At 36.3% G+C, this 18,928-nt stretch overlaps 1 protein-coding gene across 1 annotated transcript in view; it reads right to left on the bottom strand.

Moving 5' to 3' along the window:
• Positions 1 to 18,928, bottom strand: part of LOC149779186 (uncharacterized) — a 240,726-nt gene that overhangs the window by 73,927 nt on the left and 147,871 nt on the right. The window contains exons 34-38 of the mRNA XM_089938405.1: positions 16,845 to 16,910; positions 14,056 to 14,121; positions 11,267 to 11,332; positions 8,472 to 8,537; positions 6,904 to 6,987 (exon numbers count right to left, since the gene is read on the bottom strand). Of these exons, the coding sequence (XP_089794531.1) occupies positions 6,904 to 6,987; positions 8,472 to 8,537; positions 11,267 to 11,332; positions 14,056 to 14,121; positions 16,845 to 16,910 (348 nt within the window). The remainder of the gene's footprint in view (positions 1 to 6,903; positions 6,988 to 8,471; positions 8,538 to 11,266; positions 11,333 to 14,055; positions 14,122 to 16,844; positions 16,911 to 18,928) is intronic.

Raw genomic sequence — 18,928 nt, 5'->3', positions numbered from 1 at the left:
CTAAAGTTGACAAATATTTGGCAGAAATATGACTGACTCAGAAAGAAAACCCAAAAGGGAATGGCATACATAATTCTTTATGAGAAATTTTAAAGAAAGTGAGCCTGAAAAGACCCATTTTTTGTCAGAGAAAGGAGCTTTAAATCAATAATATCTGAATTTCTGACACAGCTGTTGTTGTTGTTGTTGTGGGGTTTAATGTCATTTTTCAGCACACGATAGGCTATACATGGCGGTCAGTATTAATGGTGGAGGAAGAACCTGGGAAACCCCCGGAAAGAAGAACCGACCCTTGAGAAGCTACTGGCAAGCTTTCTCACATACCCACATTGGCTGAATCTTAGACTCGAACTGCCACAGACAGAGGTGAGATGGCAGTGATCCATAACGAAGAGCGCTTTAGATCACTCGGCCACTCGGGGCCCCTGACACAGCTGAACAGTGGATAAAACTGATCTGGTGAAAAAATATGTGGCAGATAAAAATGACCGGACTGGATACACTTCTTTTAATCAGAATCAATAGTTTCACTGATGAAGTGATGGATCACAGTGACCTAAATTTGTAATGAAGATGAAGTACTTGTTAAGATGCTCACCTCACCAAGTTCATGATTCCTGAAGTAACAACATATATACAGGAATGCACAAAAGCTGAGCTGAACACAAAAACTATTCTTAGAATGTACTAATATTGCCAGGTGGAATGTGCAATGAAGCCCACTTCAAACTGCTGCCTACAACCCAGGAAGAAAACTTGGTAGAGAAGCTGTGGGGCTTTAAACTCAGTATGCTTTTAAATGTGTAGATGACAATGCTATGGGATAAAAATGTTTACTTAACGGTTTTTCTCCACCATACTATTCAAGGCATCACTGCACCAATAACTTTTGCTATATGTTTCCTTTATTTTTCTATATTTTTTGATGAAATTTAGTGCATTAATTATAAGTTCAGATGTACCAAGAATATTTTACTTCTATTAGGCACTCACCTGGTTACATCATGTAAGAAATTAACACATGTTGCTTTTTCTTCACAACATTGCATTTCAATGAAATGACATGGGACTCGTCTAGAATTTTCTAAATCATACCTGTTTACTTCGTCATTCTATGCAAAAGCCAAGATGCTGAACTCAATAAACATGTTATTTTCTGTTCAAGCTTTAATGCCTTTTGGTATTGACTGCAAAAAATATTCTTCAATTGTTGGCAAATTGTCAGGAATAATCAGAGAAAAAATGATCTCCTAAGGGGCTGCAATAGGATGCATCAATAGACAACTTGCTCAATTAGTTTTGTGATACCACAAAATGATGGAGAGTTTAAGATTTACTGGATAAGATTATTCCATGAGACTTTGGTTACGTCTAAAGAGTTGGCACTTGGCTTTAAATGACAGAATGAATAGCAATCACTGATCTGGGACTATGCTCTGGGCATGAAATGACAGAATGAATGAATAGCCATCACAGATCTGGGACTATGCTCTTGGCATGAAACAACAGAATGAATAGCTATCACTGATCTATGACTATGCTCTTGGTTTTAAATGACAGAATAAATGGCCATCACAGATCTGGGACTATGCTCTTGGCTTTAAATGATAGAATGAATAGCCATCACAGATCTGGGACTATGCCCGTGGCTTTAAATGACAGAATGAATAGCCATCACTGATCTGGGACTTTGCTCTGGGCATGAAATGACAGAATGAATGAATAGCCATCACAGATCTGGGACTATGCTCTTGGCATGAAACAACAGAATGAATAGCCATCACAGATCTGGGACTATGCTCTTGGCTTTAAATGACAGAATGAATAGCCATCACAGATCTGGGACTATGCTCTTGGCTTTAAATGACAGAATGAATAGCCCTCACAGATCTGGGACTATGCTCTTGGTTTTCAATGACAGAATGAATAGCCATAACAGATCTGAGACTATGCTCTTGGCTTTAAATGACAGAATGAATAGCTATCACAGATCTGGGACTATGCTCTGGGCATGAAATGACAGAATGAATAGCCATCACAGATCTGGGACTATGCTCTTGGCTTTAAATGACAGAATGAATAGCCATCACAGATCTGGGACTATGCTCTTGGCTTTAAATGACAGAATGAATAGCCCTCACAGATCTGGGACTATGCTCTTGGTTTTCAATGACAGAATGAATAGCCATAACAGATCTGAGACTATGCTCTTGGCTTTAAATGACAGAATGAATAGCTATCACAGATCTGGGACTATGCTCTGGGCATGAAATGACAGAATGAATAGCCATCACAGATCTGGGACTATGCTCTTGGCTTTAAATGACAGAATGAATAGCCATCACAGATCTGGGACTATGCTCTTGGCTTTAAATGACAGAATGAATAGCCCTCACAGATCTGGGACTATGCTCTTGGTTTTCAATGACAGAATGAATAGCCATAACAGATCTGAGACTATGCTCTTGGCTTTAAATGACAGAATGAATAGCTATCACAGATCTGGGACTATGCTCTGGGCATGAAATGACAGAATGAATAGCCATCACAGATCTGGGACTATGCTCTTGGCTTTAAATGACAGAATGAATAGCCATCACAGATCTGGGACTATGCTCTTGGCTTTAAATGACAGAATGAATAGCCATCACAGATCTGGGACTATGCTCTTTGCATGAAACAACATAATGAATAGCATCACTGATCTGGGACTATGCTCTTGGTTTTAAATGACAGAATAAATGGCCATCACAGATCTGGGACTATGCCCTTGGCTTTAAATGACAGAATGAATAGCCATCACAGATCTGGGACTATGCTCTTGGCATGAAACAAAAGAATGAAAAACCATCACTGATCTAGAACTATGCTCTTGGCTTTAAATGGCAGAATGAATGGCCGTCACAGATGTAGAACTAGGCTCTTGGTTTTAAATGACAGAATGAACAGCCATCACTGATATGGGACTACACTCTAGGCATGAAATGGCAGAATGAACAGCCATCACTGATCTGGGACTATGATCTTGGCTTTAAATAACAGAATGAATGGCCGTCACAGATGTAGATCTGTGCTCTTGGTTTTAAATGACAGAATGAACAGACATCACTTATCTCTGACACTTGGCATGCAATGACAGAATTAATAGCCATCACATATCTGGGACTATGCTCTTTGCTTTAAAGGACAGAATGAATAGCCATCACTGATCTGGGACAACGCTCTTTGCTTTAAATGACAGAATGGCTGTCACAGATCTAGGACTATGCTCTTGGCTTTAAATGACAAAATGAATAGCTTTCACTGATGTGGGACAGTGCTCCTAACTTTAAATAATAGAATGAATGTGTGAAAGGTAAAGGTATCAATAAATTGTAGTTGCATCTTAGGTTTTAATCTACAGTTATATTAATATCAAATGTACTGAATTGTCAGACATCCCTGCCCAGAGTATTTTTTCCAAACAACCTTTTTACCCGACTGATAAAATTACTTTTGCATCCATGAATTGTCAGGGTTTAGGTAACATATCCAAGAGGAGAGATGTCTTACTTTTTAAACAAAAACGAAAACAATTTCCAATTTATTTTCTACAAGATACACATTTTCTACAAAAAGAAGAGTATTATATATGCAGTCAGTGGGGATATGAAAGCTTTTTTAGCAATTTTTCAAGTGAATCTAGAGTAGGTTATTTTTAGCAACAATTTTGAATTTAAAATAAAGCAAATATGAAAAGACATGGAGGGTTATAAGATTATTATAGATATGCAAATAGAATATAAGACTAACAATGTTATTAAATATTTATGGGCCAAATAAAGACTCTCTAAATTTTTATCAAAAGTTAAAAACTGATTTAAATGACTAATGTGATAACTGTATAATCATAAAAAAAGATTTTAATTTTAGTTATGACTCAATAAGAGACATCTAATAATGTCATAGTAAACTGGTACAGATCACAAATGAATTTGGACTCATTGATATCTGGAGAGAAATTCATGGAGAAAAGAAAAAATACACATGGAGGGGTAGAAACAAAAGAGCCAGGCTTGATTTTTTTTCCTTGTTTCAGAGAACTTCCTTATAGATACTGAAGCAACAGATATTGTACTTGTGCAGAGAACAGACCATTCTCTCTTAACATTAGTGTATATAAAAGTGGGAACCTCAAGGTACCTGTGCAGAGAACAAACCATTCTCTCTTAACATTAGTGTATATAAAATTTGGAACTTCAAGGTACCTGTGCAGAGAACAGACCATTCTCTCTTAACATTAGTGTATATAAAATTGGGAACTTCAAGAAGGGAAAGTCAGTTTGAAAATATAAAAGAAGTAATTAAAAACATTAAATTACAGTATTTATCAGATACTTACATCCACAATGATGTCAGTGAGATTCCAAATCATGAAATACAATTTAAGATAAAGGACCAAATATGTTTTGAAGTTCTTTTAATGGAGATTTGGGCTAAAAGAATATCTTATTCTTCTTTCAAGAGAGACTAGAGAGAAAGATCTATGTAAAGAGATATCAGGTGATAATGAAACAATCAATACAAATTTGATAGGTGAAAAACAAAATAAATTATATGAATTGTGTCAGAAAAAACTTAAGGGTCATATGATTAGGTCTAGAGTTAGATGGATTAAAGAGGGTGAGAAAATGACAAAATACTTTTGCAACTTAGTGAACTGAAGCTATCTCAGTAAATATATGAAAAGTATCATAAAGAATGATAACACAGTCATTACAAAACAAAAAGAAATACTCAAAGAGACACAATCTCCTTAAAAAAAGTCTGTATGCTTCAAGAGATGTAAAAAACATAAATTCATTGTCATACTCAATGACTCTGATATTCCAAAACTAAATACAAAACAGAGCCAAGAATTAGAGGGTAAGATTTCTTTTTTCTGAAGCTTTAGCTGCCTTAAAAAATATAAAAGTTGTATGCATCCAGGTTCTGATGGGCTTAATGCTAACTGTTATCCATATTAGTTTTGCATTAGCATTAATTGTTTTCCACAGATCAAAACTATTCATGAATATGTGTTGTACAATCTAGGTCAATGAATTTTCATGTTTCTGCATTCTGTCTATGAGGTAACATTGTAATTACCATGGTGTAGTCATGGACTTTTGATTTACATTTGGTTAAATATTTACATACCAAGTCAGAATCAACTCAGCTAAATATGAAAGTTTAAGTACGAATCCTGCTTTGATCTCTATAATACTCTCATTTATGGTGTCATTAAAGTATTAGAAGAATGAGTCAGTCCATATTCCAGAACACACCTCTAGAAGAATGAGTCAGTCCATATTCCAGAACACACCTATAGAAGAATGAGTCAGTCCATATTCCAGAACACACCTATAGAAGAATGAGTCAATCCATGTGCATTCTGTCTGAGTAAACATTGTAGTTACCATGGTGTAATCATGGAACAAACATTTTGTGACTTTTGGTTTACATTTGGTTAAATATATACATACCAAGTCAGAATCAACTCAGCTAAATAAAATCACAAAGTTCATGAACCCTGATATATTGCTTGCTGTATTGTCAATAATGGCTGTTAGTGTCCAGAAATTTGAACCATCATCATGAAATTCGCAACTTACAATATTTCGTAACATTTTCTTTATATAAAAAAAATCTCAGTACAATGCAAATAACAATCTTTGATAAAATGTTTGATCAGTAAAAATGTACCTCATGACTGCTGGTGTAAACACCTTAAGACATAAGTGGTAATGAAATATGTTTTGTCAAGTCAAATTTGTGTTTCAGCCATATATTTTATTTCAGTTTCAGTATGATCACATAAATGTGGTATGTTCTTGAATTCAAAAGTTAAAAATGTCTCTCTAACATAAATACATCTACAGGTGTTTCTGCAATAACCTAATTAAGTAATGACTGTGTCTTGATCTATGATCTACAGATGTACTTGTTGTATTGTTACATTCAATTAAAAGCAGACATGCTCTGCAGAATCAAGTTACTAATGTCTCTGTATCAAATTAAATAAAGGGAACAGTATAAATTTTTACAAAGTTAAACAGCATACAAATCTTACTTGAGTTAGCAGTAAGAGTTAGCAGTCAGAGTCACATGTCAGGTCAAATCATTTGAACTGACCAATGTTTTAAATATTATTGTGTAAGTAACAATTAAACTATCTTAAATGATCCGAGTCATTCACAAATGAGATCAGAGATGGCATGTCAACTAAGTGATAGGGGTACCCAATAAATTCAAAGCTTTGTTTGACCGGTTTTATTTACTCTGGAGAAGTGGGTTCCAAATTTTGTAGTGAACATAAAATTCCTGAATTAGTACTAAGAGATTTGACAAGAATAAGCAGAAGCTTCACTTTTACCAGCTATGAAAATACTGCATTAATATTTCACTAACAAAATAAGTTAAAAAAACCAAGTTTCAAAATTGACCATTTTTTCACAAAACAAATGTCTCTAAATTTTGAACAAAAGGAATCTTGCTTGTTGTGCAAATATTAATGATGTAACACACAATGTTATGGAGGTACACAACAATGCACAAATGTATGCTATATGTTGAAACTTCTCAGAATTAAATTTTTTTCACAATCTTCTAGAGATTGGTTATCTTGAAAATAAAGGTAATTTATACCGAAAAGTGAAGACAATTATACAAATTATTCAGTCATTAAAACTGCACCACTACCCACCCACGCTTCCATAGTACATCAATGTCTATCCTGGATGGCACCCCTTCTTCATTTGTCAGAGGTCACTCATTAACACTCATTTTTAATGTGTTAATGTATTTTGACCCCGTGTGCACGACTTATTCAGGGAGAGGTGTATTTCATTCAATCAGGCTACACTACTAATTGTCTACACTAACCTTGGCTGAAGTTTGAGCACTTTGTGTGATTTCACCAAACTCCATGTCTTCATATGAATCCTCTTCCTCTGCATATTGTACAGCCTGTCAGAACAGAATGGAGATTAAAAGATACAATTTAACATGACAAAAATATTGGTGGCCTTTTCCAAAGAGTGCTAAAAAGAGTTAATTCTCATTTCTCTGTGATTATGGATAATGCACATTTACTGTGCTCAACGTGGACTGAAATTCCCTCATCATATCATGTGCCTATACAATATCAGTGCTACAAATAAATTCCAGTAAAAATCAGAAGTTGATTTTACAGCTAATATTGGTCTATGTTATTTGTAGCTTTGTGTACATTGTACTGAGCTCCCTCATAGACCCAGACTTGACTGTTAATATTACTGTTATTTGTAGCTTTGTGTACATTGTACTGAACTCCCTCATAGACCCAGACTTGACTGCTAATATTAGTTATTTGTAGCTTTGTGTACATTGTACTGAGCTCCCTCATAGACCCAGACTTGACTGTTAATATTACTGTTATTTGTAGCTGAGTGTACATTGTACTGAGCAACCTCATAGACCCAGACTTGACTGTTAAGATTACTGTTATTTGTAGCTGAGTGTACATTGTACTGAGATCCCTCACAGACCCAGACTTGACTGTTAATATTACTGCTATTTGTAGCTTTGTGTACATTGTACTGAGCTCCCGCATAGACCCAGACTTGACTGTTAATATTACTGTTATTTGTAGCTTTGTGTACATTGTACTGAGCTCCCTCATAGACCCAGACTTGACAGTTAATATTACTGTTATTTGTAGCTGAGTGTACACTGTACTGAGCTCCCTCATAGACCCAGACTTTACAGTTGATATTACTGTTATTTGTAGCTGAGTATACATTGTACTGGGCTCCCTCACAGACCCAGACCTGACAGCAAACATTAATGTCTCATTTATGTCTGGGCATATGTAGTAGAGAGCTCCCTCAATTTAACACCATTCATGATAGCCATAAAACTACTCCACATTAAAATTGAGGAACTCTTATAAGCAGTGATGTTTCGACAAGGCTGTGTCCTGATAGTACATGAAAACACACATTATGAGAATTTAATGATATGAAATAAAAAAATATTACTTTATAATTGGATTTCATGAGTCAAAAACTACAACATGACGCATAAGTGAGCCTGATATCACTCAAGTGAAAAGTTCAAATTAATCCGTTTGAGAATGCAAATTCACATATATACTGAAACTAACCGAATCTGTAACGGGGAAGGAACATTTTGAGTCAATCATTGCTACACAGTCTAAAAATGTTGGCATCATATATCAACTGTCTTACACTATATATACAAAATCACTTTCTCAGCAGAAAATGAAAAAGTCATCTATAACCTCTTCAACACTAATTGATTTACAACCTCTTCACTAATTGGTTTACAACCTCTTCAACACTACTTGATTTACAACCTTGTCATACCACTTAATTTACAACCTCATCAACACCACTTGATTTACAACCTTGTCAACACTTTTTGGTGCTTATATCCAACAGACCACTTACACTTTTATCTCTTTCAACGGAATGTAAAGCTTCAAGGGTGCCATAAACTGTAGCATCATCATCAACCTGCAATAATAAATATCATCATAAACTAAAACACAATGATAAAACCCTCAACCTACAATTCATTATTTTCCTATAAATATAGAGTCAAACCAATCTACAGCAGCCACCCTAAGGTAATTAAAGCAAAAGTAACCTTTGTAGACAGATGACCTATGAAGGCAGGATCAGCCCTCAAACTTGGTTTCTGGCAAATCTGTATTATTATTATTATTTCACAGCATCCTACCAATACATATGTATTTAGTGTACCTATTTAGCAAAAAGAAATCAAACAAAATTTAATAAGTTCCACATAAGGATACAGTACCCTCACTTTAAATAGTTCACCAAGTACATTTAATCATAACTAAGTCTTGCAAAATGTCAATGATCTTGGTTTGTTTTGTGCTTATCTCCATCCCCATTTCAGTTACCTGTAATAATTGTGAAACACATCACTGACCTTTTGGTAGGGCAATTAGTATAATTAGGTATGAAAACAGGTGTTCACATTTGACACAATTTATACATTTAGCAGTTGCCCAAATTCACTGAGATGAAAAGACAGCATTTGTTGTTGTTGTTGTTGTACGGTTTTTAACGCCATTTTTTCAGCACACAATAGGCTATACATGGTGGCCAGTATTAATGGTGGAGGAAGTACCCAGAAAACCCCCGGAAAGAACCACTGACCCACAAGAAGCCACTGACAAGCTTCTCACATACCCACATTAGCCGAATCCAAGACTAGAACCCACACAGACCGAGGTGAGATGGCAGTGATCTGTAACGGAGAGCGCTTTAGACCACTTGGCCACTCGGGGCCCCAAGACAGCATTTGCCTGTGACCTTTGATGATTAGGAGCACCTTAACTGTAAAGGATATTACCAACACAGTTTTTCAGAGTTTCCTCTGACCCTCAACACCCCATTTTTGATATTTGTACATTTATGTTGGGGTGTATGGTCAGAGTAAATTGCCTTTAAAATAGTTCGAATTTGCCACCACCATGAGGTGTCCGCATAGGGTAGCCACATACCAGTGGTCCTAGCAAAGTTAAACAATTTTATATCAAGTCCAACCTGCATGAAATTGAGATGTAAATTGATTTCTTTTCTGCAAAAGTGCGAGCATTTACTTATGTTTTTAATCTGCTGACAGATGAGATGAAACTACAGTGTCGATGAATTTTGTCTTAGTACTCTCCATTTGCATTGCTAGTCACATGGATATATCTATTCTTGCAATGTACATGTCCATGACATCAGAGGACCAATAGTCACATGCTATCAATAAACCCCTTTCCAGTGGTGTTGTACAAAATGTGAAAATACTGAATGAAAAGTCGCACACTGGTCATAAAGGTCACATAATTTTCAGCATATTATTCTAGGAATAATTAACAATGACTTTCTCCAAATTACTACATTAGATGAAGGCTTTGATCCTCGCCGATAAAAATCACCTTGCTTTCAACGCCAACATGTTTGAGTTTCACTAGATTATGCTAAGTACAACTGAAATAAGAAACATTTAAACAATGATACACATAATATACCTTTATATATAATATGCCTCTCTCATCAAACAAAATAAGTTTAATCTGCGTGCTTGGAGCATTCACAGCTGATACACTGCCAAGACTGCAGAAGAAAGGGTGAAACCACTGATTGGTTAAGAAACACATCACCACTGACCACAGAAGACATGTGACTGCTGATTACACGACATTTATATATGAAATTTCATGGGAGGTGGGGGAGGAACTATAATGGCCATTGTGATATTTAGCTTTGTGTACATTGTACTGAGCTCCCTCATAGACCCAGACTTGACTGTTAATATTACTGCTATTTGTAGCTTTGTGTACATTGTACTGAGCTCCCGCATAGACCCAGACTTGACTGTTAATATTACTGTTATTTGTAGCTTTGTGTACATTGTACTGAGCTCCCTCATAGACCCAGACTTGACAGTTAATATTACTGTTATTTGTAGCTGAGTGTACATTGTACTGAGCTCCCTCATAGACCCAGACTTGACAGTTGATATTACTGTTATTTGTAGCTGAGTATACATTGTACTGGGCTCCCTCACAGACCCAGACCTGACAGCAAACATTAATGTCTCATTTATGTCTGGGCATATGTAGTAGAGAGCTCCCTCAATTTAACACCATTCATGATAGCCATAAAACTACTCCACATTAAAATTGAGGAACTCTTATAAGCAGTGATGTTTCGACAAGGCTGTGTCCTGATAGTACATGAAAACACACATTATGAGAATTTAATGATATGAAATAAAAAAATATTACTTTATAATTGGATTTCATGAGTCAAAAACTACAACATGACGCATAAGTGAGCCTGATATCACTCAAGTGAAAAGTTCAAATTAATCCGTTTGAGAATGCAAATTCACATATATACTGAAACTAACCGAATCTGTAACGGGGAAGGAAAATTTTGAGTCAATCATTGCTACACAGTCTAAAAATGTTGGCATCATATATCAACTGTCTTACACTATATATACAAAATCACTTTCTCAGCAGAAAATGAAAAAGTCATCTATAACCTCTTCAACACTAATTGATTTACAACCTCTTCACTAATTGGTTTACAACCTCTTCAACACTACTTGATTTACAACCTTGTCATACCACTTAATTTACAACCTCATCAACACTACTTGATTTACAACCTTGTCAACACTTTTTGGTGCTTATATCCAACAGACCACTTACACTTTTATCTCTTTCAACGGAACGTAAAGCTTCAAGGGCGCCATAAACTGTAGCATCATCATGAACCTGCAATAATAAATATCACCATACACTAAAACACAATTATGATAAAACCCTCAACCTACAATTCATTATTTTCCTATAGAGTCAAACCAATCTACAGCAGCCACCCTAAGGTAATTAAAGCAAAAGTAACCTTTGTAGACAGATGACCTATGAAGGCAGGATCAGCCCTCAAACTTGGTTTCTGGCAAATCTGTATTATTATTATTTCACAGCATCCTACCAATACATATGTATTTAGTGTACCTATTTAGCAAAAAGAAATCAAACAAAATTTAATAAGTTCCACATAAGGATACAGTACCCTCACTTTAAATAATCCACCAAGTACATTTAATCATAACTAAGTCTTGCAAAATGTGATTGATCTTGGTTTGTTTTGTGCTTATCTCCATCCCCATTTCAGTTACCTGTAATAATTGTGAAACACATCACTGACCTTTTGGTAGGGCAATTAGTATAATTAGGTATGAAAACAGGTGTTCACATTTGACACAGTTTATACATTTAGCAGTTGCCCAAATTCACTGAGATGAAAAGACAGCATTTGTTGTTGTTGTTGTTGTACGGTTTTTAACGCCATTTTTTCAGCACACAATAGGCTATACATGGTGGCCAGTATTAATGGTGGAGGAAGTACCCAGAAAACCCCCGGAAAGAACCACCGACCCACAAGAAGCTACTGACAAGCTTCTCACATACCCACATTAGCCGAATCCAAGACTAGAACCCACACAGACAGAGGTGAGATGGCAGTGATCTGTAACGGAGAGCGTTTTAGACCACTTGGCCACTCGGGGCCCCAAGACAGCATTTGCCTGTGACCTTTGATGATTAGGAGCACCTTAACTGTAAAGGATATTACCAGCACAGTTTTTCAGAGTTTCCTCTGACCCTCAACACCCCATTTTTGATATTTGTACATTTATGTTGGGGTGTATGGTCAGAGTAAATTGCCTTTAAAATAGTTCGAATTTGCCACCACCATGAGGTGTCCGCATAGGGTAGCCACATACCAGTGGTCCTAGCAAAGTTAAACAATTTTATATCAAGTCCAACCTGCATGAAATTGAGATGTAAATTGATTTCTTTTCTGCAAAAGTGCGAGCATTTACTTATGTTTTTAATCTGCTGACAGATGAGATGAAACTACAGTGTCGATGAATTTTGTCTTAGTACTCTCCATTTGCATTGCTAGTCACATGGATATATCTATTCTTGCAATGTACATGTCCATGACATCAGAGGACCAATAGTCACATGCTATCAATAAACCCCTTTCCAGTGGTGTTGTACAAAATGTGAAAATACTGAATGAAAAGTCGCACACTGGTCATAAAGGTCACATAATTTTCAGCATATTATTCTAGGAATAATTAACAATGACTTTCTCCAAATTACTACATTAGATGAAGGCTTTGATCCTCGCCGATAAAAATCACCTTGCTTTCAACGCCAACATGTTTGAGTTTCACTAGATTATGCTAAGTACAACTGAAATAAGAAACATTTAAACAATGATACACATAATATACCTTTATATATAATATGCCTCTCTCATCAAACAAAATAAGTTTAATCTGCGTGCTTGGAGCATTCACAGCTGATACACTGCCAAGACTGCAGAAGAAAGGGTGAAACCACTGATTGGTTAAGAAACACATCACCACTGACCACAGAAGACATGTGACTGCTGATTACACGACATTTATATATGAAATTTCATGGGAGGTGGGGGAGGAACTATAATGGCCATTGTGATATTTAGCTTTGTGTACATTGTACTGAGCTCCCTCATAGACCCAGACTTGACTGTTAATATTACTGCTATTTGTAGCTTTGTGTACATTGTACTGAGCTCCCGCATAGACCCAGACTTGACTGTTAATATTACTGTTATTTGTAGCTTTGTGTACATTGTACTGAGCTCCCTCATAGACCCAGACTTGACAGTTAATATTACTGTTATTTGTAGCTGAGTGTACATTGTACTGAGCTCCCTCATAGACCCAGACTTGACAGTTGATATTACTGTTATTTGTAGCTGAGTATACATTGTACTGGGCTCCCTCACAGACCCAGACCTGACAGCAAACATTAATGTCTCATTTATGTCTGGGCATATGTAGTAGAGAGCTCCCTCAATTTAACACCATTCATGATAGCCATAAAACTACTCCACATTAAAATTGAGGAACTCTTATAAGCAGTGATGTTTCGACAAGGCTGTGTCCTGATAGTACATGAAAACACACATTATGAGAATTTAATGATATGAAATAAAAAAATATTACTTTATAATTGGATTTCATGAGTCAAAAACTACAACATGACGCATAAGTGAGCCTGATATCACTCAAGTGAAAAGTTCAAATTAATCCGTTTGAGAATGCAAATTCACATATATACTGAAACTAACCGAATCTGTAACGGGGAAGGAACATTTTGAGTCAATCATTGCTACACAGTCTAAAAATGTTGGCATCATATATCAACTGTCTTACACTATATATACAAAATCACTTTCTCAGCAGAAAATGAAAAAGTCATCTATAACCTCTTCAACACTAATTGATTTACAACCTCTTCACTAATTGGTTTACAACCTCTTCAACACTACTTGATTTACAACCTTGTCATACCACTTAATTTACAACCTCATCAACACTACTTGATTTACAACCTTGTCAACACTTTTTGGTGCTTATATCCAACAGACCACTTACACTTTTATCTCTTTCAACGGAACGTAAAGCTTCAAGGGCGCCATAAACTGTAGCATCATCATGAACCTGCAATAATAAATATCACCATACACTAAAACACAATTATGATAAAACCCTCAACCTACAATTCATTATTTTCCTATAGAGTCAAACCAATCTACAGCAGCCACCCTAAGGTAATTAAAGCAAAAGTAACCTTTGTAGACAGATGACCTATGAAGGCAGGATCAGCCCTCAAACTTGGTTTCTGGCAAATCTGTATTATTATTATTTCACAGCATCCTACCAATACATATGTATTTAGTGTACCTATTTAGCAAAAAGAAATCAAACAAAATTTAATAAGTTCCACATAAGGATACAGTACCCTCACTTTAAATAATCCACCAAGTACATTTAATCATAACTAAGTCTTGCAAAATGTGATTGATCTTGGTTTGTTTTGTGCTTATCTCCATCCCCATTTCAGTTACCTGTAATAATTGTGAAACACATCACTGACCTTTTGGTAGGGCAATTAGTATAATTAGGTATGAAAACAGGTGTTCACATTTGACACAGTTTATACATTTAGCAGTTGCCCAAATTCACTGAGATGAAAAGACAGCATTTGTTGTTGTTGTTGTTGTACGGTTTTTAACGCCATTTTTTCAGCACACAATAGGCTATACATGGTGGCCAGTATTAATGGTGGAGGAAGTACCCAGAAAACCCCCGGAAAGAACCACCGACCCACAAGAAGCTACTGACAAGCTTCTCACATACCCACATTAGCCGAATCCAAGACTAGAACCCACACAGACCGAGGTGAGATGGCAGTGATCTGTAACGGAGAGCGTTTTAGACCACTTGGCCACTCGGGGCCCCAAGACAGCATTTGCCTGTGACCTTTGATGATTAGGAGCACCTTAACTGTAAAGGATATTACCAGCACAGTTTTTCAGAGTTTCCTCTGACCCTCAACACCCCATTTTTGATATTTGTACATTTATGTTGGGGTGTATGGTCAGAGTAAATTGCCTTTAAAATAGTTCGAATTTGCCACCACCATGAGGTGTCCGCATAGGGTAGCCACATACCAGTGGTCCTAGCAAAGTTAAACAATTTTATATCAAGTCCAACCTGCATGAAATTGAGATGTAAATTGATTTCTTTTCTGCAAAAGTGCGAGCATTTACTTATGTTTTTAATCTGCTGACAGATGAGATGAAACTACAGTGTCGATGAATTTTGTCTTAGTACTCTCCATTTGCATTGCTAGTCACATGGATATATCTATTCTTGCAATGTACATGTCCATGACATCAGAGGACCAATAGTCACATGCTATCAATAAACCCCTTTCCAGTGGTGTTGTACAAAATGTGAAAATACTGAATGAAAAGTCGCACACTGGTCATAAAGGTCACATAATTTTCAGCATATTATTCTAGGAATAATTAACAATGACTTTCTCCAAATTACTACATTAGATGAAGGCTTTGATCCTCGCCGATAAAAATCACCTTGCTTTCAACGCCAACATGTTTGAGTTTCACTAGATTATGCTAAGTACAACTGAAATAAGAAACATTTAAACAATGATACACATAATATACCTTTATATATAATATGCCTCTCTCATCAAACAAAATAAGTTTAATCTGCGTGCTTGGAGCATTCACAGCTGATACACTGCCAAGACTGCAGAAGAAAGGGTGAAACCACTGATTGGTTAAGAAACACATCACCACTGACCACAGAAGACATGTGACTGCTGATTACACGACATTTATATATGAAATTTCATGGGAGGTGGGGGAGGAACTATAATGGCCATTGTGATATTTAGCTTTGTGTACATTGTACTGAGCTCCCTCATAGACCCAGACTTGACTGTTAATATTACTGCTATTTGTAGCTTTGTGTACATTGTACTGAGCTCCCGCATAGACCCAGACTTGACTGTTAATATTACTGTTATTTGTAGCTTTGTGTACATTGTACTGAGCTCCCTCATAGACCCAGACTTGACAGTTAATATTACTGTTATTTGCAGCTGAGTGTACATTGTACTGAGCTCCCTCATAGACCCAGACTTGACAGTTGATATTACTGTTATTTGTAGCTGAGTATACATTGTACTGGGCTCCCTCACAGACCCAGACCTGACAGCAAACATTAATGTCTCATCTATGTCTGGGCATATGTAGTAGAGAGCTCCCTCAATTTAACACCATTCATGATAGCCATAAAACTACTCCACATTAAAATTGAGGAACTCTTATAAGCAGTGATGTTTCGACAAGGCTGTGTCCTGATAGTACATGAAAACACACATTATGAGAATTTAATGATATGAAATAAAAAAATATTACTTTATAATTGGATTTCATGAGTCAAAAACTACAACATGACGCATAAGTGAGCCTGATATCACTCAAGTGAAAAGTTCAAATTAATCCGTTTGAGAATGCAAATTCACATATATACTGAAACTAACCGAATCTGTAACGGGGAAGGAACATTTTGAGTCAATCATTGCTACACAGTCTAAAAATGTTGGCATCATATATCAACTGTCTTACACTATATATACAAAATCACTTTCTCAGCAGAAAATGAAAAAGTCATCTATAACCTCTTCAACACTAATTGATTTACAACCTCTTCACTAATTAGTTTACAACCTCTTCAACACTACTTGATTTACAACCTTGTCATACCACTTAATTTACAACCTCATCAACACCACTTGATTTACAACCTTGTCAACACTTTTTGGTGCTTATATCCAACAGACCACTTACACTTTTATCTCTTTCAACGGAATGTAAAGCTTCAAGGGTGCCATAAACTGTAGCATCATCATCAACCTGCAATAATAAATATCATCATAAACTAAAACACAATGATAAAACCCTCAACCTACAATTCATTATTTTCCTATAAATATAGAGTCAAACCAATCTACAGCAGCCACCCTAAGGTAATTAAAGCAAAAGTAACCTTTGTAGACAGATGACCTATGAAGGCAGGATCAGCCCTCAAACTTGGTTTCTGGCAAATCTGTATTATTATTATTATTTCACAGCATCCTACCAATACATATGTATTTAGTGTACCTATTTAGCAAAAAGAAATCAAACAAAATTTAATAAGTTCCACATAAGAATACAGTACCCTCACTTTAAATAATCCACCAAGTACATTTAATCATAACTAAGTCTTGCAAAATGTCAATGATCTTGGTTTGTTTTGTGCTTATCTCCATCCCCATTTCAGTTACCTGTAATAATTGTGAAACACATCACTGACCTTTTGGTAGGGCAATTAGTATAATTAGGTATGAAAACTGGTGTTCACATTTGACACAATTTATACATTTAGCAGTTGCCCAAATTCACTGTGATGAAAAGACAGCATTTGTTGTTGTAGGGTTTTTAACGCCATTTTTTCAGCACACAATAGGCTATACATGGTGGCCAGTATTAATGGTGGAGGAAGTACCCAGAAAACCCCCAGAAAGAACCACCGATCCACAAGAAGCTACTGACAAGCTTCTCACATACCCACATTAGCCGAATCCAAGACTAGAACCCACACAGCCAGAGGTGAGATGGCAGTGATCTGTAACGGAGAGCGCTTTAGACCACTTGGCCACTCGGGGCCCCAAGACAGCACTTGCCTGTGACCTTTGATGATTAGGAGCACCTTAACTGTAAAGGATATTACCAGCACAGTTTTTCAGAGTTTCCTCTGACCCTCAACACCCCATTTTTGATATTTGTACATTTATGTTGGGGTGTATGGTCAGAGTAAATTGCCTTTAAAATAGTTCGAATTTGCCACCACCATGAGGTGTCCGCATAGGGTAGCCACATACCAGTGGTCCTAGCAAAGTTAAACAATTTTATATCAAGTCCAACCTGCATGAAATTGAGATGTAAATTGATTTCTTTTCTGCAAAAGTGCGAGCATTTACTTATGTTTTTAATCTGCTGACAGATGAGATGAAACTACAGTGTCGATGAATTTTGTCTTAGTACTCTCCATTTGCATTGCTAGTCACATGGATATATCTATTCTTGCAACGTACATGTCCATGACATCAGAGGACCAATGGTCACATGCTATCAATAAACCCCTTTCCAGTGGTGTTGTACAAAATGTGAAAATATTGAATGAAAAGTCGCACACTGGTCATAAAGGTCACATAATTTTCAGCATATTATTCTAGGAATAATTAACAATGACTTTCTCCAAATTACTACATTAGATGAAGGCTTTGATCCTCGCCGATAAAAACCACCTTGCTTTCAACGCCAACATGTTTGAGTTTCACTAGATTATGCTAAGTACAACTGAAATAAGAAACATTTAAACAATGATACACATAATATACCTTTATATATAATATGCCTCTCTCATCAAACAAAATAAGTTTAATCTGCGTGCTTGGAGCATTCACAGCTGATACACTGCCAAGACTGCAGAAGAAAGGGTGAAACCACTGATTGGTTAAGAAACACATCACCACTGACCACAGAAGACACGTGACTGCTGATTACACGACATTTATATATGAAATTTCACGGGAGGTGGGGGAGGAACTATAATGGCCATTGTGATAACTATCAAATGGTATCACATACTTTCTGAACCCTAAGGTGGCGCTCACCAGATAATATGTACTTTTGAGAGAGTGACGTAAGTAAGGTGAAGTAGTTAGCATTTAAAACATGCACAGTGGAGAGAATGTTGGCATACCTCTATGCTACATTAATGTAATGTGGATGATATTTCTTTTGGATATTGTACTTTGGGAAATTTTACATGATTTAAGCACACTGCTAACTAAAATGACTGCTCCCTTGTGTTAAAAAATCAGTCT

Source organism: Sinohyriopsis cumingii, chromosome 17 (genome assembly GCF_028554795.1).
Source record: "Sinohyriopsis cumingii isolate HCF-2022 chromosome 17, ASM2855479v2, whole genome shotgun sequence".
In the NCBI taxonomy this organism is placed as follows: Eukaryota; Metazoa; Mollusca; class Bivalvia; order Unionida; family Unionidae; genus Sinohyriopsis; species Sinohyriopsis cumingii.
The sequence above is the reverse complement of the archived record's forward strand: the minus strand, read 5'-3'. Positions and strand labels throughout refer to the sequence as shown.